This window comes from Mirounga leonina, unplaced genomic scaffold, assembly GCF_011800145.1.
Source record: "Mirounga leonina isolate KUSES-001 unplaced genomic scaffold, KU_Mleo_1.0 Mir_84, whole genome shotgun sequence".
In the NCBI taxonomy this organism is placed as follows: Eukaryota; Metazoa; Chordata; class Mammalia; order Carnivora; family Phocidae; genus Mirounga; species Mirounga leonina.
In genome coordinates this window covers 2,241,435-2,263,881 of record NW_023270827.1, presented here as the reverse complement: position 1 = coordinate 2,263,881, position 22,447 = coordinate 2,241,435, and the positions used below count along the sequence as shown (strand labels likewise).

Sequence of the window (22,447 nt, the reverse complement as noted above, 5' to 3'; positions counted from 1 at the left end):
TTTTGGAGAACTACAGAAGAATCTAGTCTGGGGCGCCTGGGTGGCTCAGTTGGTTAAGCGACTGCCTTCGGCTCAGGTCATGATCTTGGAGTCCCGGGATCGAGTCCCACATCAGGCTGCCTGCTCAGCAGGGAGTCTGCTTCTCCCTCTGGCCCTCCTCTCTCTCATGCTCTCTGTCTCTCATTCTCTCTCTCGCAAATAAATAAAATCTTAAAAAAAAAAAAAAAAGAAGAGTCTAGTCTGACTCTGGTCTTGCAAATGTTAGGAGATATCCCAGGCTGTGTCAGACATCTGTGGCATCAGAGTCTGCAAATCCTCTAAGGGCTTCATGACCAGGACTCTTGCAGAAGATAATCTCCATCCCTCTCAGTCATTCTAGCATATGTGATCTAGGGGAAGGAGCATGGGGCTTGGAGGTAGAACCGGAAGTTACTAAGTCTTATTTGAGCGGTTGTTAGGTGTTGGCCAGATAAAGATGAATAAGACATCACCCGCTGTTGAGAACTTCAGTCTCCTTGGGAGTTGAATAAGCCAGCCAGGTCCATACAATGTCATAAATGCTTTAACAGTATCACTGGGGGGCAGCAGATTTAATCCTAGCTTTGCCACCAGCTGACCGAATGATCTGGTCCAAGCACTGAACCTCTTTCTGTCTCAGTTTCCTCACTGGTAAAATGAGGGTTTGGAGGACAAGAGGTTATCTCTCTGCCAGCTCCATCAGTCCTTTCTTCTCTGAGTCAGCCTTTCAGTTGTCAGGTGTCCCCATAAAAGCTTCTCCTGTCTCCTCTCTCTCTGTCTCTCTCATCTGACAGCAGCACTGTAAGGTTTGAGAAGATGGCTCACACAGCTCTCTCTGACTATGTTCCAGGGCATGGCCACTGGGTTGAGTAGAAGACCTGTCCGTGGGGAAGACTTAAAGGAGTAGTGGGGAGGGTCTTAATCTTCATAAGTCATCCTCAGGAGATCTCTTGTGTGAGGTAAAGACATGTTGAAACAGGACCGTTCCCAAAATCCACAGAAGAAACATCTGTCCCTCTGCACTGGTTCAAAGTGAGATTCCACTGGGCCACACTCCAAGCTTGAAAGGTTACATCTCACCAGGCTCCAGAGGGGGTGGTAGTTTGGTCAAAGGGAAGGAGTCCACTAAGCAGTATTTTGTTCCCTGTCCCATAGCTGATTCCAGGAGAGAGATTACATAGCAAGGTGACAAGTTAACCTCTTGTGGGAGTGACTTGTGAACTCTCTTGTCATCCCACTTCCTATCTGTCTCCTAACAGTGGGATTCTGTCATCTAAACAAATCATTCAAAATCAAGTGACGATTTTTAAGTCATAGGCCGCATGTTAGTACAGTTTAACTTCAGAAATTCTGTGACCATTTCTTTCCATTAGTTTACACATATCAATCAGAGAACCTTTGTTTTTAGTGAAGGCAGTACTGTCATTAATTCTCACTGTCCCAGTTCAAATCCTAACTCCATCACTAACCGGAGACAGGCATGTCGCCTGCCTTCACTAAGCCTCAATTTCCTTGTTTATAAAATGTAGATAATAATATAATTACCTCACATTATACTGTGAGAATTGAAAGAGATAACACATGAAGACTGCTTAGCACGTATTGCTTAATAAATGGACGATGTCCTGACCAAAAGCTTGTCGATCATGTAATTTGTAATGTCATCCTGTAAAGTGACTTTTGAAATGTTTTTGGAACACATCTAATCAGAGGAGGAAGTCGGGTGCTGCCCACAGTCTCTGACCAGTGGAGCTCTGAAAACGGGTCAGGAAGCGCGGAATCCAAATGTCGCGTGTGTGTGTCTAATGGAATCCAAATATATATATTCCCATGTACATACATAAATATAATACATAAATATATCTATTTCATATATACTTTCAGAGCTCAAAAAAAAAGTTCAGTATTTTATTTCAGTATTTTAGGCAACTGAGATTATTGCTGAGATTTGAGACAGTCCATGTTTCTACCTGAATTTTACATGCTATTTCCACCTTTCCGTACTTAAGAATTATGTCATTAATCGAGTGTTACCACATGCCTTGTTCCCCATGTGGGTTTCCTGTTTTTCAAACCTCACAGCCTTTGTAAAACCGCTACTCTTTGAAACATCTTTTCCCGCGCAAGCAGTACTTGGGCCACCTACCTGGTTAAAGATAAATACGTAAAGCGAAACAAAAGACATAGAGATGAAAAAAAAAAAAAAAAAGACATAAAGATGGAGGGTATAAAATGCACTTGAATTGCAAGAACTTGAAACAAAGGTACTCTCCATTTGAGTGGTACATTGCAGTTGGAGTCCATGATGATTGACACCACTCATCAAACTGACAACGCAACCCTCCATTTGGAAAGTGGACAAAGGTTTCAGGAGTTACAGATGATGCATAGCTTCCTTCTCTCCCCACCCCCTTCCTTTGTTTCCATTTCAGGAGCTGTAATAGGATCTAGATCTATCACAATAAAACTTGAGCAGAGAGTTTTGCAAAAACGGATTACAGTTTGTAAGGTTTCGGCCTATAATCATTCACCCATAATGTATTGACTTTTCCTATTTGTTCTACCACAATAGGCACTGGAAGTGAGAAGGGTATAATCCTTTATTAATTAGCAAATTATTGACGTCCACAGTAGCTCAAGTGGTGATTTTACTTGCTCTTCATAAAGGGACCCTTTTTTTTTTCCCTCTCGTTTCACTGCAATTTCCATTCCTGTTCAGCTATTTAATGGAGAATCTGGCTGATTTAATCTTTTAACCTACTGAATCCAAAAAAATAAAGTCAACAGCTCATAAAATCATTATGACCTGATTTTGTACATGAATATGATGTATATTGGTCAAAATGACAGAGACATAGGAAGTCCCTGAAATAAAGGAAAGCTCGTAGTCTTCATTCAGACCTTTCGTTTGTTCACTTACAGGGCAATGGTAGAATATCTTAGGACTTTTGTTGGCCATGAAGAAAAACAGAGTCTTGAATTCAGTATGTGTTGCTTTGTATCACATGCCCTATTAATTAAATCTCCATCATATGTTTATTAACTTAATTATATATTTATTTTTTTCTGCAGTCCCTGGATGGCTTTGTATTTGCACTAAATCAAGAAGGAAAATTTTTGTACATTTCTGAAACCGTCTCCATCTACCTAGGCCTCTCACAAGTAAGTAAAACAACAATTTAGATTCTTGACGGTGATTGTGAAGGCTCCTTCTGCCTTGTGCTTTTCCTTCTTCAGCGGGTATTTGGTTCGGCATGAATTATCAAATTTATTCTTTAATGGGTCTACCTGGCTCTTCTCACAAAGTCAGTGAGAAAATTCTGTCCATTCGGAACGTTCAGAATAAACTTGTGCTCTAAAACTTTAGTCCCCCTCTCCCCCCCCAAGGATCATTATTAATTTATTGAGAACAAATGAAGTTTCTTCCCTCAGTTGTTTTGAACTTTGAAACCTCTGTGCCCAGCAGGAGAGGGACACACTAATAGTGCTTCCCTTGTGTCCTATTACTGGATGTTTATGGAGTACCCTGCATTATCCTGGGAGCTGACACAATGACAGGGAGTCATTTGGAGTCAAGAAATGCTGAAAGAGACCATTAAAATGTGTTGCAGGGAGGGTTCCAGCAAGGATCTATTTTGCTGCCTTTGCAAATGCTTCCCAATGCTGAAAGACAATTTCATAAAATAAGAGCGCCTTTCATTACGTGCGGTTTAATTATTCACACGTGTCTGTCAGAGGTTGGAAGAAAAGAAGATGGAGGCAGCTGGGACAAGGGACAAAATCCTAGATGTTAGGTCTTGAGATTCCCCTGGAATACACAAATTTTACTTCCGTCAGAGTCTGGGACACAGGCTGCATCTACAGAATGCCAAAATCCCCTGAAGAAAAGTTTGCAATTCCACTAATTATCTAGATGTGGGGTTTTTTTTTTTTTTTTTCCGTAAAAATGCTGAACATCTGGATATCTGTGCCCATACAGGTGATTGGTGGAGTTTGACCCTTTTCATCTGGTGGTTTGGCATGAGGAAAACACAGCCCCGGTGGGAGGGATTTTGTATGTATGTGATGATCTGCCAAGTTGGATAATCTACTTCTCATTCACTTGCCCCTTGGAGCTAAAGATGGAGATAAGATTTGTCTCTCTCCTCTTAAGCAAGACCCACCCCAGACTCATTGCTTCCGAAAGTTGGCACCACTCTAAGGAGGCATCCGGCACGGCTGGAACATTTTGGCTGTTAGTGAGTTTGCTTGGTAATAGCTAAATCAAGAAAGACACTGGGAAATAATAAAGAAAAATATTTGGCATTTGAGGAGAGTTGGAGTAGGAGGGGAAACACTGCCAAATTTGATTATTTACTGTTGAGAATCCAAGCAAGGGTCCATTAATTCTTCCTTGAAGAACACACAAGCTATTGGTTATAGTTTATAGAGTAATTCCATTTTATGTGGGTCTTAGCAAACCAAATGATAGAAACTGGGCTATTGTTAACTCACTATTGGCATTTCTTGCCTCTTGTTGAAATCTCTGGTTTTGTAATAGCCTTTTGCAGATTTTAATCCTTGTCTTAATCTATTTGGGACACGAGTTTTGAGAATCTCCAGTTTGGCTCTCATGGGCATGCCACCATGTTCGTTCATACTGTTCAGAACTGGAAACACCACTGTTTGTTGTTCGGCAATGCCCATATTCATCTGTTTTACGCAGAGTATCCAACAAAGTTTAATAAGCCAGTGAAGAAGAAGGATGAATAATTAGTTTAAGCAGGTAAATGCTAATTAGGGAACTCCTGAAAAGCATCCATTATATACTAGCTCAAAACACATTTTACAGCCCTGGTTAGTGGTGTAATCCAAATTCTGTCAAGGCAACTGCATTTTCTGTAATTGAGATGTGTATGTTTGCTTTGCATAACAGATGGCTCTGTATGCTTAGACTGATAGCTAGGAAAATAATAATTGCATTATTCTGGCCAAAAGAATATTAGCTCTTGGGTTTTGGCCATTTCAGTCAGTCCTCCTGCCAGCACAGCATATGCACATATATGGATTGGATTTTCAAGGAAATTGATGCATCTGGAATAGTGTGGCCATCTGAAATATCATCTGTTCAAGAAAAATTTGGCTTTAACCCTGTGCTGGTTTCTCCTTAAAAGCAGTGTATTTCACTGCTTTTCTACTGTAACATTAAGTCAATCTTTTCCTAAAATCTGAGACCATAATTGAGGTTTCTGCAGAATAAAGCAGCTGTGTAGACATGGGACAGTAACTGGCACCTTCTGTGCAGTCATTCCCTGCTATTTTATGTGATGGCTTTTAAAGTGTGTATCAATAGTCAGCATCCTGACTTGCCCGGAAGCAGACACTGGCCCCAGTGTATTTATACCCTCCATGGTAGATGTGTTCAGTGTCGTCAGCAATGTGGAACATGCAGGTAGAAACTACGAGGTACAGAGGTCTTCATTTGGAAGTGATGAAGGGTAAATCACTAAGAAATGATGTTTGCATACGCTGATGTAGGTGTTTAGCATTCAAAACTAAAGTTTAAGAGTACTTCGGGTTAACGTGAAAATAATCCAGTAAGAGTGTGGTATGTTTTTAAATGCCTAAAGAATGAGAAGGAAAAAAATCGATGCCAAAACTCTGGGAAAGGATTTCCAACCCAGTAAATGTTACATTCTAAGTCCTAATGGGATACTCCACACTTAACTCTTTTCAAGTTTCTTCAGTGTCCTCTCGCAGTTGTCGGGGCTTGGGGTCCCCATGGGTGACATGCTATGTAAAATGTGCTCAAAGTTATTCAATTAAGTACATACTTAATCTTTTACACACACACACACACACACACACACACCCTTAATTGAATGCAAACCAAACACTGTGTCCTACAACTTTGGCTCAGAAGTTATTCCATCAAATCCTAGACAGAGATAAGGAGTCTATGAAATTATGGTTCCTCAGTTCCTTTTTTAAATAATTTCATTAAATAAAGACAAAGCATAACTGTATCATCAAAGATTTACCCAGTGAAATTGTTGAGGAATAATCCGAGCCTGTCAGTTCGTTAGAACGTAGTTATATCTGCATTTGTAACTCTCAAAATATTCCTTCCTCAGTTTTACTTCCCTTCAACATGTAAATAAATATGGTGGCTTTAAAGTGGCTTATGTTCAGGAAAGAATTAGGATGATATTTTGACTCGTGAGAAAACTAAGTAGAGAAACTTTTACTGAGCTCTGTTGTATGGTGTGAATATAGAGACAGCCAGAGTAGATTTCTCCTCTACTCTCTGTTGAGTTTAACAGCTCTTGGTGTCCGGTGCATATGTGTGGCGGTTATTCTCTCTGAAGTATTTTCATATTGTCAAGATGATGGGAATGAAGGGATTTGTGATGATGTTCAAACCTCCTTGGGCAGCCCTTTTGACTTTGCCAGAGATATATATTTAACTCAACATCCAAGATGTGGTTTCAGGTTATAGAAATACACAGTGTTGACTTGCTTCCCTAGTTAAAGATGATTCCCAGTTACTCACTGTGAAACCTTATCTTAAAGAAAGAGCCCCAAATATCAAGGCTGAGTTTGGTTTGTGTGGGGATTAAATGCCTTCTAATACGTGATGACAGCATTCAGAGCTGCTAAAAACTAACTCTACTCTGTAGCCATCATGGAATAAGCATAAGTGAAAATGAATAAAGAAAACAGTGTATTCCCTAGTACTAAAAATACAGTAATGATACATAGACAGATTTTAAGAAATCTCTTCCAGGGTGTAAGTGGCATAATCACCAAAGGATCCAAAAGACACTTTATATGATAAATAAAAAAATGTCTAGTTTGATACAGGACATAGAGAAACAGTCATTCATTGGCTTATACCCTCCTGTTTCCACAAAAGAATTAGTTTACATAAATGTATATAATAAAAAATAATGGCAAAATATAGCTAGGGTATAAGGAAAAAGGCAAAAGTAAATCATTTGTTACCACATAGTAGGAGAACACAATAGGCTCTAAGAACGGATATAAATAGTCTGATAAAGCTTCACATTTAGCTGTGAGCTCCCTGGTAACCAAAGCAAAAAGGGAAATACAGCTATTCATCAAAAAATAAGGAAGCATTGCTTCTTAAGGAAAGCAAAGTTTTTCTGGGACTGAAGTATGAAAATCTCAAATACAATTTCTGTAGGGGCTAATATGTGGATTATGACATAATTGATTTGCTTCCATTGAAGTTCACATTCAGAGCAAGACTGTGTTGACCATATAACAAATATGAACGCACATATTGCAAATCTCATAAGCAGACAGGTGACTCTCCCCCCTCCCTCCAGACGTTGGTGTGCCAAAGATCATTCTGAGAGTGATTTTCTGACATCCAGGCCTTATAATAGCATTGACTAGTTTGATGGTTTATGTGCTTTTATAAATCAGCTTTCCCTCATCCATACACAAATCCTGCATTTTCTCTTAAATACTGATGAGAAGTTTAACAATATGGTTGTTGGAGTCAGAGGACATGGGTCTCAGTTAACCAGAGGATAAAAAAGGACTCGTATTTTTTTTAAAACATTTTTCCTTGAAAGTGGGGTGAGAGACGATGATTCCGATGCACACCTGTGCCAGCAAAATGTTTTCAATTTAACATAGAGTCTTATTTAAAATAAAACGGGATCTAGGGGCACCTGGGTGGCTCAGTCATTAAGCATCTGCCTTCGGCTCGGGTCGTGGTCCCAGGATCCTGGGATCGAGCCCCACGTTGGGCTCCCTGCCTAGCGGGGAGCCTGCTTCTACCTCTCCCACTCCTCCTGTTTGTGTTCTTTCTCGCGCTCTCTCTGTCAAATAAATAAGTAAAATCTTTAAAAAAATAAAACAAAATGGGATCTAGAGCAAACTGGGAAATTAACAGATTTTTACACTGTGATATCATTAGAAAACACCCTGCAGCCAGCTAACCACTCTCAGGAGATGCTTCCCTAATCTCCCCCCACCTGCCCCCAGTACTAGCTTGCCTGAGTCACTTCTCACCCAGTCCCCATCCTGGTGGAAGATACGTCCTTGTTGTCATAAGCCAGCCAGAAGGTAGCGGCAGACAAGCTTACAAATTGGCTTGTCTCAAGGTAGCTTGCTGAAAGGGGCAGGGTGGTCGCAGATAGAAGGGCTAATAAGAGGTGAAGGTGAAAAGGGGTAAATGATTGTTTTAAATTTAGTCTTTTTTTTTTAAAGCCATGCAGATATATTTACCACCAACTCCTTTCCCCCTCCTGTTGTTGTTCATCTCCATATTTTAGATTTCTCTGCATTTGTTATATAGAATGGCAAATAAAATTACAGCTACAGCACACAAGTACAAGGTCAAATAAATGACAGAGCTCAGTCTATTTGTGAAGCTATTCTGAAAGGGAACCATGGTGCCAAGTGTGGTTTATTTGAATAATAAAGAAGAATTAGATTCCCCTGATAACTTGGCCCGGGGCCAATAAATCACTGGAGGTTAAAGATGCTTTGCAACTGCCATGTCTTTCTTTTGCTTTTCCAAAGTGCACCCTCAACTCTTCCGTTCCACATTTTTCAATGCAAATCAAGTTGAGGTTAGTATGTGGTTAAAATTCTTGCTTCCATGCTTGTAAAAGATATATATATAGATATATCTATCTATCTATCTCTCTCTCTATCTATCTATATATATATATAGCTTTAGTAGGGTGAAAAAAGGAAAACATTAGCTTTCCTTACAAGTTATTGCTCTTGTTTGGCATCATCACATCCTAGATAGCTGGAATATAAAGACAAAAAAGGTATTATTTCAACACAGCACAAGACTTATAATAATATGGCCACGTGTTATTTAGCGTTTTTTTTTTTCAGTTGGTGTTCTAATTTTAGGCAATACTAAGATAACTGGGGTTCCTTGAATAAAGGAATACATGTAGCCCTCCGAATATTGCTCTGTGACCCCCCCACCCACTAAAGGCTTCAAGTGGACATACCTCAACTTAAATAAAGAAAAAGAAAAATGTGTAATTTTCCGCAGCTTGTGTGTTTTTTTTTTCTCTCTCCCAGCAAGTCTGCATTTTTCTCCTGTACTAATCATAAAAAGTTCATCACTTCTTGGTGTAACAAAGAAAAATGCCCTTTTGAATGTGGAAGCTCTGAGGGTTTAGAGACTATTGAGAAAATATAAGTATCAAAATAATTCAGAAACAGTACAAGGCCCAGTGGCACATTATCAATTTACAACATTTAAATTGATAAATGCTTGGTGGTGAAGGCCTACAAGGGCACTTTGAAAAGCAAATAGCGACCTGGTGAAGAAATTGATTTTTCCCCCCCGAAAATGACTGCATGATGCATCATTTGACTGCATGCTGTCCGAGTGCTTGACAGAGATAATCTCAGCAATCCCACGGGTGACCTTATCGTTCTCACCAGGGCAACTGTGTCTACGTTCTGACTTTGTGCATGTCAAGGTTCCTACCGGCAGGATCGTTAGGGGAAAAAGTTCCTCTGTTCGATCCAGATATTGAACTGCTCATTCTTCCCCCTTTTCCTTCTACCCCACCCTCCCAAATAGGCCAACACGCCTCTTTATTTCATCCATAATTATGAATGAGCCAGGCAGAACACAGCAGCTCTGCGCTCCGTGTCTTTGTTGAAGCCTTCTTCTTACCTTTTAGGTCACAGAGTTCCCGGTGAGAACTTACATTAGCAGGGACCTTTTTATCAGAAAGAGGAGGAAAATTCCCTAATGTTCCCCTGTGGTGCTTTCCCATCTTTAGCAAAAATGGAAAAAGCTAGCTGGTTTCTTTTTCCTTGCACTTGCAAGGTTTTGGGGTTTTGTTTTTGTTTATGTTTTTGTTGTTTTGTGGGTTTTTGGGGGTTTTTTGTTGTTGTTGTTTTTATTCCCTCCCCTCTGGTCTTGACACAGAAAGCTTCTGAAACTGTTTGAATCCACACCCTTTAGTTTTTCATAATGTTGTTTCCTCACCCTCCAGGGATCCGAGGTGTTTCTCTTGTTACTTTAAAATTATGTAATCCTGACCTAAGCAGATCACGCGTCCCCCTGCACCCTTGGGCTTTGCATCCCAGTGGCAGCATCTGCTGTAGGGATTCGATGTAATCCGTGAGGTTTCCCCAAGACCACTGGTGTTGACAAAATATTTTTTCTGCCGGAGAGGACTAATTGACCATTTTTTATGCCTAAAATTTTTCTGTTGATATATATGGAGGTGTGCGTGTGTGTGTGTGCGCGCGTGCACGTGCGCGCATGCCTGTCTACGTATCCGTGCTCTTCCTGCTACACGGCTTGTCGTTGGTAATTAGAGTTCTTGATTAGCCACTTCTCGAAAGCAGCAAATACCCTGCCTGGTTTGGCACCCTCCAGCTACGGTCCCCACTGGCTTTGACATCCTCGGTTCACCATTTTCAACCCCTTTTACCTCCTTCTTTCATCCACAACATTAATTCTGAGTGAACAAGACGTGCTTCCTTGCTTTTGACAAGATTTGCTGCAGTCTCATGCGACAAAAACCCAACACTCATTCCAGATTCAGAAAGTAGGATTTATAACAGCATTTTAATTTAATGTTGGATGTTGAACATATAAAGAGATCACAGTAGTACTAGAGCTGAAAATTGATGCCTTTTTTATTAGTGTCCTCTCAGAAGTGGGTGAGACGCTGTTTGTGCAGTCGTGCACAGAGTGGCACAGGCAGATGAATGAGGATATGCTATCTGCAAGGAATCATATTTCAAGCCACTGTCGGCCTCTATTGATGTGCTCAGAGTTGAAAGGTTACGCTAGTAAATGCCATCCGAATTTCCAGCATTAGAAATCGGTAGAATAGTCTGCTGGCTGTCACTTTCTGCTCAGCCTAAACGCACTGCATGGGGATGTTTGAGTTATTTTAACTCGAAATTAATTTCTTACTACTGGAGCATTTCTTTCTCTCTTCCGTGCATTCATCAGTCCCCTAAGGGGACCGATTTTTTTTAACAGGCCTTCCGAGTAAACCAAAATCTCTGGAAGAAAATGAAGGAAAGCTGCATCCACATACATGAGAATTACATTCTTCTTATTTATTCCTTTGAACGTATTTTACCAGGCACTGAGACTAAAACACAGAAGGTCCTGTCTGCAAAGGGGCTTGTCTAGTTAGACTGTATCATAGCATCACAAGACAATAAACCACGGGCTCACCATCTTCACATGTATAATTTGAAGACCATGTCCATGGCTTCTTAATTTCTGGAGGTAATAGGATCAAGAGGAAAAAAAAGAAAATGAAGGGTCTTCATTTTATGGGCTTGGGAAATGTAGAGGCAGAAAACAGTACTTTTTGAGGAGCGGGCTTGTTTTATGTGTGTGGATGAAATGGTATTTTCACTCTTGCTTTTAAAGTAGAGTGCTGAGCAAAAGTAAGATGGAGAAGAAAATTTAGTCATCATTCTAAGTCTGTAATTTATTCATTTTTAAATAATGAAATGGTGTTTTTCTGAATTAACCCATGTATTATTCATGCAGGCGTTGGCAATGTAATAGCCCCAGTTTTCTGGAAAGCAATGTACATTTCTTTGCCTGACAAGCAGTATTTTCTATATGGTATTAATTTAATGGCTTATTTTATTATGCAAAGTTGGAAAGTAAAGATAATTTCTGTCTATAATGTGGTGCTTACATAGGCAATGTATGCCAAATAATACCTCTACACCTAAACCAGCTATCCTTCCTCACTTAGCCCGGACCCTGTGAGAGTGATGAGCGAAGGCACACTGCTCATATGAAGAATAAGAAATAACTCGACCTCTTGGGGAGGAGGTCACAGAATCGTTAAATTCATGTGAAATCCAAATTTCATTTCTACACACACACATTCAATCTATATTCGGTTTTAGCTCTTACAGAAGAAGACATGGTTTTCATGACAGGGGTAACATGGCAACAATTTCAGTGATAATTTCAGTTGGAATATAATAAGGAAATTGACTTTAGGTTTTTGCATAAGTTCTAGAACTAGGCTGATAGCCTGAAAATCGATGCCAGTTTTAGACAACAAATGCCCGGTGACTTTTATCCTTCTTATTCCCTCGGTCCCCTTTGGATGACAGTCCAAAGATGCAATCGCTTTTTCCTAAATAGTCATTTTTAAAGAGACTGATAGCAATTGTTCCAATGATTTAGAACATCTTTTTAATGTACATGCCTGTATACGCATAGGAATGTATAAATTGCTTTCTTTCTCATTTGGCTTTTTATGCCTACTGCACTTTTGTGTACTGATATAAATAATTTCCGAAATGATTCACTAAAACAACAAACCAGGTCTCCTCCCCTTTCAGCCTCCTACCGCTGTAAAGTTACCAACCAAAACTTCCTCTGTGATGCTGTTAATCTGTAATATGCTGGCCGATGAAATCTATTACTTTCATTAACTAGGCAAACTTTTCGAGAACAGGAGGAACTTTTCCCTGGGAAAGAAAAAAGCGGTTTGGGATTGGATTTTTTCAGGGCAAGTTCAGGCCCTTGGCAGAGGGGACAAAAAATACCTGGGCGCCAGGTGTGACATTTCGTAGATCTCAGAATTCTGTCAGTAATGCAGTGCTTAAATTCAGGGAACGAACCATACATTCCATTTAGTTTTTCTTCTACATTTTGGAGAAGCAAGCTGTGTATCAAGCAGCCCCCTCCCTTTTGGCCTCTCTGCCCAATAAGAGCCTTGCTTTAGAACCACAGGCAGTCCCTTTTAGTAATGCTTTGCCAGGGAAACAATAGAAGATTGCCTCGATTAGGAAAGAGCTAAGGCTTTAAGGAGCGTAAACACATACGTGAACCTCTGATTTTTATTATCGCTCTGTAGTCTGGCTGGACTTCTGGGTGTTTGTTCCTACTGTACTTTATTAGATGCTTAGATCTGGTTCATCAAAGTCCCTAATTGTTAAACTTGATACTTGGGGGAGCTTAAAAAACACTTGCGCAGAATGTACTTGTCTGTACATAGGAGAAACGCCGAGAAATGTTTCCAGAAAACAGGAATGGTAGCATTAGCCAGTTCTGGTTCTTTCCCATGAACTGTACAGGCTTGCTTGCTTTTAAGAAATGTTGAGGCTAGCAAAATTGCTAAATGACAAAAATTATTTGTATTGCAAGGTGCTCCTGTAAGCGGTGAGTTTCTTTCTTGCTTTTAAGTATCTAGGCAAAGAATCATTATCTACTTGATGGAATCAAAAAGGGGGGGGGGGGGTGGCAGTAAAGGAAAGAGAGAGGCACAAAAATTGAAGTGTTCAGAGGCATTCCACTTTAAGATCCATCAAAAATGACTCTGTGGAAGATGAGATGCCGTTGGCAGACCACTTTTTAAGAGCAAGCAGGGCTCACCATTCATAGCAAGTATGGGTATCAACCTCAGTCACCCAGTGTAATAGGAGTGTTATTTGCAACCCCCCGGTCCGGACTATCAGACCACGCACTCTAGTTGGCCAGGATCACTTAGAGCCTCTGTTCACCAGAGGTTTAGCATGCTTGTGATGTCCTGTCTGCCTGTCTGTAGGAATGACAAAAGTCTGCACATCCCTCAGGACAGAAGATGCAAATTAGAGGAAAATAAGAGGTGAGACTGGGAACCAGTTCCCTGAAATTAAAAAAAAAAAGAAAGAAAGAAAGAAAAGAAAAAATGTAATTTTTCCAGTTCATTAATTAAAATTGACATTGCAGGGTTTGCAAAGACCAGGAAATGACTGTGCCATTTCACTACATTTCAAAACCTTTTCACTTGAGCAGACAAGTAAATCATGCAATTACTGGGACTCATTCAGCTCTTTAGTAAAAACACAGGCCTGCAACCTTGGGTGTAACATACATTGAAATTAGAAGAGTTGAACTGAAGATATTTCTAAAATGTCACAACTGCTCCGTGACACTGGATGATATGTTTATCCATTCATTATCACCGAGAACACCTGGGGCGGTGCTCGGGAAATCAGATAGTGCCTTTTAAAATAATTATAAAAGAAGCATAGATTAGCAAACTGAGGGGAAAAGAGACAATCCTGAATCACGATGTTACTAATTCTGATCTGTTTGGGGGCATCAGCTTCCAAGTCACAACAGTGTAATAACTGACTGCAACTGTCAGCAGCACTGAGGAGAGGGAGTGCCAAGTATGACTATTTCTAAAAAGCAAATGTTTTCCCGGAGACGGAATCCCAAGCGTTCGTTTTCTGTTTATAAAATGAAAACACCATGGCCGAAATAGCCATTCGGTCGTTGGAGAAGACAGAGAAGGCGTTCTGGCCTGAGATCCAGGACACCAGGTTCTGGTCTTGCCTCGGCTGTTAATCAGGCCAGTGACCTTCCAGAAGCCCGGATCTTAATTTTTCTTAAGTGTGAAATGAAGGGGCGATTTCTCAGGCTCCTTCTTCTTTAAAACATGTGCTCTCTGCAGTTCATTCAACACTGGACATTTTCTCCTCAGCTCTAGGGTAGGGGCGGAGGAGGGGAGCCTGGAAGAAGTAGGCTATTTTATTTTTAACCTTCAAAGGAATTTAGTTGAGCAGATGCTACCCTGAACTAGTCAGAGAGGAAAGAAATAATATGGCTTTTAAAGGGCACATCTAGCATATCTACTGGGGTAAAATAATTCTGGCAATGCTTCAAAGGATATAACTTTTGATGGTAAAGTAGGTAGGTTATGGAATGAAATCACATATGGCAGGCTGTCAAAGTCTCCTACACTTTCAGTACATTTATGTAAGTGCAAATGGAGGCTGCGTAGATGGAGCAATTTCCTGCTAAGACGGCTCTCAGATTATCTGATATTATTTGACTAAATTATCTCTGTTGAAGCTGAGGACAACTTTTTATGATCAAATATTTTGAAATTAGTTTTCCTCGTTGGCAGATTATCTGAAATATGAATTGCTCTCGTTTGAGCACTTGAAATTGAAAGGCTTTGGTAATAGCAATTATAGAAAAACAAGGGTGCTGAAGTGCTGTATATCATGCTGAAGGGGATATGTTTATAGGTCAGTGATGTCAATAACTGTAGTTCTCCCGGATACCTTGCCGTTACCCTTTTATTCTGGGCCAATTCAAAGGACAGACTGACTTTCTTTTTAACAAGGGTGTTTCATTTTTGAGGATGAATACTGCTTTTATTGACTCTAGGCATTTAAACATAGTCAATTCATATTTATTACGTTTCCCAAACCTTTCCTAGGGGGTGTCTGAGGATCTAAAAAGTATGAACGCACTGAAAATGTGTAGAAGTCTAAATAATTCTGAGCCATTATTAATCTGTACGATTGACTTGTGTGCTCCTGGTGCCTTCTCTGTGAAGAAGCTTTTGTATCACTCTGTGGGCCTTCTCTGCTCATATTTATAGCTTCACAATGAACAATGATTATAAGTAACAATTATAAAGCCCTCACCAGGCGCCAGGCATTGTTTTAAGCACTTTCCTATGATTAAAGTTTATAATCCTAACCATAACCACTATCCCTATTTTGTAGATAAGAAAACAGAGGCTCGGAGAGGTAAAACAGCATGCCCAAGGTCATATATCTAGGAAGTGGCAGAACTTGCATTTAAACCCATCCCACTTTACTCCAAAGCACTCACTGTTAACTGTTATTGACAGCTGCCTATGGAAAGTTTTAGGTAATTAACAAGTAGAAAGATTCCAGGTTTATGGGTTAAGAGAGACTGAGACATGGAGCAATTAAGCATACTGCTCAGAACCATAAAATAGTTATTCTCACAATGCCACTGTATATAAATGAACTTCAGAAGACATCAGTCAAGTTACGTAGATCTGTCAAAAAATTCTGATGTCCAACAGTATTAGAAATATTCCAGGATTCAGTAGCAGGGCCCGTAATCAATAATAAGGGTCTAAACTCAGGAGACCCGTGCCATTTGCCACACATTTAATGTGTATTCATTCATGCCAGCATTCAGCTAATGCCAAGTGACCTGCAAGTGTCCAAAACTGTGCTAAAAACTGATGTTATCTGGCATAGTTCCTGCCTTCAAGGACCCTGTGTCCCCAAGATGCCATAGGCACGGCAACCAACTTGCAGTGACCTGTAGATAGTCGATGGCAAATATTTTAATGAATAATGAATGTCAGAGGTTACAATAAAGAGATGCACTACAGACCACGGGAACAGAGAATGAGGTTGACTAACTGCCTGGAGAAGTTTGAAAATGATTTGCCCCCCAAAAGTGATTTTTAGGTCAGGCCTTGATGGGCATTTTCCACATGGAAAAGCGGAAGGTGGTATTCCAGGCAAAGGGAGACATATTTGCAAAGTCATTTCTTGTGGCAAGAGATGAGTCTGGAAGGTGAGGACAGGGCCAGATTGGAAAGGGTGTTCTAGGACACCGAGGAAATTGGACTTTTTCCTTTAAACCCTGGGGAGCCATAAAATGTTTTAAAGGGAAAAGTGAAATAGTAGGTCTGTGCTTCAGGAAAAAAAGAAATTATTCAGGCAAAAAAAAAAAAAAAGAAGAAGAAGATAGATGGCATCTTCCAATTAAAAGACCGATAAATGCCAAGGAAGAGATAAAAAACAAATCACAATAGAGCATAGCAATGGAAATAAAGAGAAGGGGATAGATTTCAGAGGCCTTTTTCGGATAAGATCAATGCCTTGGTGATTGATCAGATGTTGGGGAAAGCAGGGAGGAAGTGCATTTCTAAAGCTTCGTTCCAATTTAGACATGTGGCATTTGAGAAACTTGTAGGACATCTGTTGGGTAAATAGGGTTTAGAGCTGGAGAGAATGGGTTTAAAGTTACAGGTCGAGAAGTGTTTAGCATATACATTCTACCCGTACCCAAAAGAGGTAGATGAGATTATGAAGGCTCTTGAATTTGCAGTTCAAGAAGGAGGGAGTAGGGACCATTGGGAAAGCAATTCTGAGAAGATCCCAGTTTACAGACAGGCAGAGGAAGAGAAGGTAGTCTATAAAATGATGTACAAATGATTAGGAAGTGACCTGCAGAGGCTCTTCCCTGGAGAAGAACCTGGAGGTTGTCATTAGGAAGGTCAAAGAAAAAGACATTTTTCAGAAAGGATGTGATTGCATGTCTGAAAGTTAGGATACTCGGAGGACTGGGAAAAGCGATTGCATCCCTCGGTTAGGAGATTGCTAGAGATGTGAATGTCATCGCCAACACCATGAAAGCTGAAAGCAGAATGCAGTAGGTTGTTGAATGAGAGGTACAAATGCATTTAGTTGTGTTAGCCTCTCTTCCAAGCAGTAGGGGAAGGGGAAGGTACAAAGTACCTTGAGGAGACACAGAGTTGATAGATCTCGTTTTTAAGCTTAGGTGACTTTAACATTAGGTTGAGAAGTTGGACATGTAGAAAAGATACATTAAAGATTCAAAAGAGGGATAATCTTTGGACTCTGATCTCAAAAGGATAAGCTTAGTAGTGTGAAGGCCATGAACCTGAGAAATAAAGAGGACTATTTCTTGCTTTTCTGCTGGAGAAAAGTTCCGGAATGGAGTTTAGAGGTAGAGGTGGGGAAGGAGAGAGATCAGTTTCAGAGGAATTCATGGTGTTGCTCACTGGGTAAAGATGAAGCCAGAAAAAGACTATGTAGTTGCTTTTGCTGGGACTGATCAGCTTTGGTCCATCCACACAGAGGTGCAACCAACAGAGATAGGAAATACCAGTGATGCCAACTGTAAAGAAAGATCAAAGCAGGAAAGGCCAGTCATAGGCCAAGGCCAGGGTAACTAACTCCCTTTTCTGTCAAACCTGATGGTGGTATCACCCATGAGCCCCAAATCCTAGGACATTCTGGAGGGAGAATGGATTCAATTGTGGGCCAGTACCTTGTGCAATGAACTAGCACCATTTAATGTAGCTTGTTAGGCACCAGTGTGGTTTGCCAGCTCTGAGGATTCCACTGGTGATTGATGATGAGCTCCACCAAGAATATAAGAAGCCAAGATTCAGGGGTTGTATTCATTACTCCTCCTACTAACATCTGATAATTTGTATAGAAAGGAAAAAAAATGGAAAAGGATTTTCTGTTATATTTTTAACTTTGAAATCCCATCTTTGCTTCCTTTTCTGTTTCCCTTAAATCACATATGAGAAGCCCATATGACGGGTGATTTTGTAAGTCTCTCTTTGACTTTGTAGGTTTTCCAATGGTCTTTAACATTCTCTCTGAATACTGAGGCTCCCACATTCCTGTTCTGCTCATCTGTTTCTCCATCCGACCCGTACATGATTGGTAAAAATAATATCTCGTGGAGGTACGAGGTCTGAGAACATTACTGTCCTTCTCTGAGCTCTTGGTGAGGGAAGTAATTTGTTTGTTTTGTTGTTGGAAGTTTATTTCATCATGGAAAAAAAAAAGCCTCTGGGCTTTTAAAATCCATTTCTAATTGTTGTTTTTAATTGTCACTGGTTATAAAATAGAAAGCTGTTTAATAATTGTAACTAGACTTCTTACATCTACCATAGTGATGATTTGGTTCATGTCAGAGTAGGTGATACAGAAAATATAAATTGAAAATCTGGAGAACGTGTCTCAATCCTGCTTTGTTTCTTGAGAAAGAGAATAGAATTAAAGGAAATAAGGAGAGGGAGTGGAGATTAAAAAGGAATAAATATGTTATTGTTAGTCCCCCCCCCGCCCCCGCACCCCTTATAGCCCACCTTAACCCTTGGTTTGCCGAGTACCAATCTGTGGCAAACTGTCATTTTGCAGATCTTTAAATGGAATGTGTAAAGTAAGCCATGATACATGCCTGCTTGCAAAAGTGGGCCTATTAAATGAAACAAATGCCGTCCCTGTCTGTTTCCAGCTGAGGTTATAATGTGTGGGGTGGTCGTGAGAGCCAGATTCCCCTTGCCTTCCGTGTCATAAACCACACAGTTTATAGTACCATATGAATTTGTAGAGCTGATTGTTTTATTATATTTGAGTGTAAATTTTTCATCCCTTTCAGTTCTACCACCATTCTCAGAGAATACAGGTTTTGTGCTGATACGATGTTTCCCAGCTCTAGGCATGGCCTAGCCCTACTACTGACTGTAATTTACTTTTTGGTGTCTGTCGCCTTGAGCTTGCCTTCTGACTAGCTTGTTGAATGATGTGCTAATCCATTATATTTTTCAGACAAGTGTATCGACCAGTATAAACAGACTGGAGGGCACAAACCTAAATGAAAGCTATACTTCCCTGAGTCATTTAAAAAGCTCCTGTGTGGTGGCAGTGCGAAATAACTTGGCTCTGTACATTAAGTAAACGGGAGGGAGAGCTCAATAAATAAAACAAAAAATTGAAATATCCCTGCCTGCAGGAGCTTAGTCCAAGTCTCAAATGTTCACCTTTATTCACCTCTCTTTTTTTTTAACACAATGATCAGAAAGGGCCACTTGAAAATGCCCTCTACTTGTAATACAAATCTAGAGTGAAACATGGCATTCAACATCTCCTGCCACTAGTGAGCCTTCTTACCCCACCCCCGAGTGTCTTTCACTTGAAGTCACTTGCATCACCACGCCATGTTTATTCAAATAAACAGCAGAGAGCAGGCCCTCAGAGGAATTTCGCAGAAAAATAAAGCCTTAGCTCAGCCCCTTCTGAGTCTCTCCCATTATAAGATGTGTGGGGATGGATGGCCAACTGGGTTGGGAATATAAGTTTCAAATTAATCTTCCTTAAACAAACAAAAAAAAGTGTCAGCTGAGCCTAAGCCCTCAGTTTACAAGACCAAAGCCATGAGGTTAAGATTTGCTGGTTGCCGTATGAGTCAAGATCCAGTAGCTGGTGAAAACTTTTGGTTGGTACACTCACATTTAGCCTGGCCTCAAGTAACATTTTGGAAAAGGTGTTCTTCAACTGAAAATACAGCACAGCCGAAGTAAAGCAATTCCCTGATGATAAACAAGGGCTCCATTTTTTTCTGACACCTTTGATGCCTGTTTACTTTTACAAAGAGTTGTACTGGGAATTACTCATAGCTCTTCAGGTTACCAGTATAAAAATATCAACCCATTCTTCCCAAATCTCTTGCTCTGCTTCCTGAGGTTTGTGAGGCATACTGTGTATCTTTCACATTTGGCTTATTCTTAGTGGCCAGATGCAGACCGTGATAGGGCCTTTGGTCCGTGGAAAGAGGGGAAGGTCTCAGAACACATTCCCCAACCTCTCATTGGATAGTCCTGGTCATCGTGTAAGGCTAAGCATGAGGCTTTGATGCCCATTTGACAAAAGCAGAAACGAGTAGTACCAGTAATGGATGGCCCAGGTCACAGAGCTTCTAGTACCCAGCCAGCACTGAGAGGGGAGGGGCGGCCAAACTGTCCCCTATCCTGACGTCACAGATGCTACCATGCCACCAACAACCCAGCCCCCAAAGAGCTTCACTCTTTTGGGGGATAGAGGAAATTAAAACATTGTTGAACAGGAATGTCTGTGGAAATCCTAAGCCATAGCCCTTATGACAGCTTAAAATTCCGAGCCTGCACATGCACGGACCTGTATAAGGAGAATCAGTGAATAAATCCTTCCCCCAATTCCAAAAGCAAATAAAAGGACCCTTTGTGGCCACACACAACCCTTCTTTGATCTCTGGTGCAGCATCTCTCAGCTTTGTGCCAATTTTAAACATACTACATGGAGTTTGAAATTCACTTCTGGTCAGCATGTTCTTTCTAGTTATTTCTAAAAGAAATTACCGCCCACAGCTCTCTTTGCTGGTTTGAGAGTTCTAAACTCATTCTTCCTTTGCCTCCTCCTCACGTCCTAAGTCGGATGGACTACTGCTAGCCATCCTCTGCTCACTCAGAGATTTGGCCAATGGGGCTGGTAATCTATGCTACATTTATCAAGGGCACTGAATAACTATTTATTGACTGACTGACTGGATGAATATCCTCCAACTTCCATGGAGTATTTTGCTCATATGAATAATCCTGCATTCAGGGGTTTTCTAATAAAACAATCAATTCTGAACTTTGTTTCAGTCTTCCACTTTAATGGACCAAGGGGAGGCATGACTAGGATCACTTGTAGTTTAGGAAGATGGGTTTGATGGGCCCAACCTACTCATCATCTAATCAAGCCAGAGAAAAAAACAGAGTTATCTTTCCTCACAGAACAACACATTCAAATAATGAAGGTAGTTCAAATATTATCAGCATCAACATAGCAGGAAGTGGGAATGAACTTACATTTATCGAGAAGACTGTGCACCAGCAGGATCATTAACAACAGCAACAAATTCTACCTGTTTGAGCAAGTGGTATATGCCAGAAACTACACTAAACCCTCCATAGATGATGTCTCAGTTAACAGTCACAACAACACTATGAGGTAGATTCTACCAATAATAACTTCATGAGGTAGATTTCATCATCCCCATTTTATCCAGAGAGACCACTACCAGCTTCTCTGACGAGAAGGTGAGGGTGTTGGGGCAGGCTTTATGGGGAGAAAGAATCCCAGGGCATGTCTTAAATGTAAGTCCTCTTATTCATACATCTCAGTAATTCAGACTTCATACCAGAATGAATAAACAAATACACGAAGAAATCTCTTTTGGATTCAAATAATAAACCTTTGCAATCAGAGAAACCTTGTATTTCATTGGATGATTTGGGCGGGGCAGTTGAATGATCTAGAGGATCTCACTATGTGACTTGACAGATTTCATATCTCAGTTCCTTGGTATTTTCACCTGTAAAACAAGAATAATTATTCAGGCTCTCTATATATTATAATGACAGATGATAAAGATTGATGAAATATAGATGCATAGAATGAAGGATTCAGAATAAACGTACTCCTGAGTTCATAGATACGCTCTTACTAATAATGGAATTGTCTTGCTCAGAAATAGCTTCCCTATTTGGGTGTACATTTAATTATGAGTCATCTTTTTCCCCCTCATTCAACCAATATATATTAGACATCCATTCAGTGACACTATGGAGAATAAAAAAGAGAAGTCAGCCTCAGTCTAGAAGTTTAAAAAAGAAATAATGTAATAAAATATATTCCTGGATTTTTTTTTTTTTGAAAGCTGCCAAAGTTGGTAATAAGGCTCTTGTTGTGTCTCCATGAAGCCAAACATCGAGGAAAAATAGAAAAGTTCAAGCAGTAATACAGAGGTTTCAAAACATCTGGACGTTTGCTATCCTGTAGATTTACCGTATGGATCTCCTACAAAGTTCTTCCATTTTAGTTCAGGCTTTCATAATTAATTTGAAGTTCTATTTTTGTGCTTTGTAGACCAACTATTTTACTAAAATCCTTCGTCAGTCATAAAATACTCAACTTTTTGTCCTTGATAGTCTTCAAGCTACAGTCACAGTGTTTATAAAGCCACATGCTATGTTTCATGATAGTTTTTTATACAAAATATATATCTTATATAAAGTGTTCTTGGGATGTCTGGGTG

At 40.2% G+C, this 22,447-nt stretch overlaps 1 protein-coding gene across 1 annotated transcript in view; it reads left to right on the top strand.

The window, feature by feature from the left end:
* LOC118002891 (neuronal PAS domain-containing protein 3) overlaps positions 1–22,447 on the top strand; it is a gene marked incomplete at its 5' end in the record, with an annotated part of 725,448 nt that overhangs the window by 488,173 nt on the left and 214,828 nt on the right. The window contains one exon of the mRNA XM_034993502.1: positions 3,091–3,180. Coding sequence (XP_034849393.1) covers positions 3,091–3,180 — 90 coding nt within the window. The remainder of the gene's footprint in view (positions 1–3,090; positions 3,181–22,447) is intronic.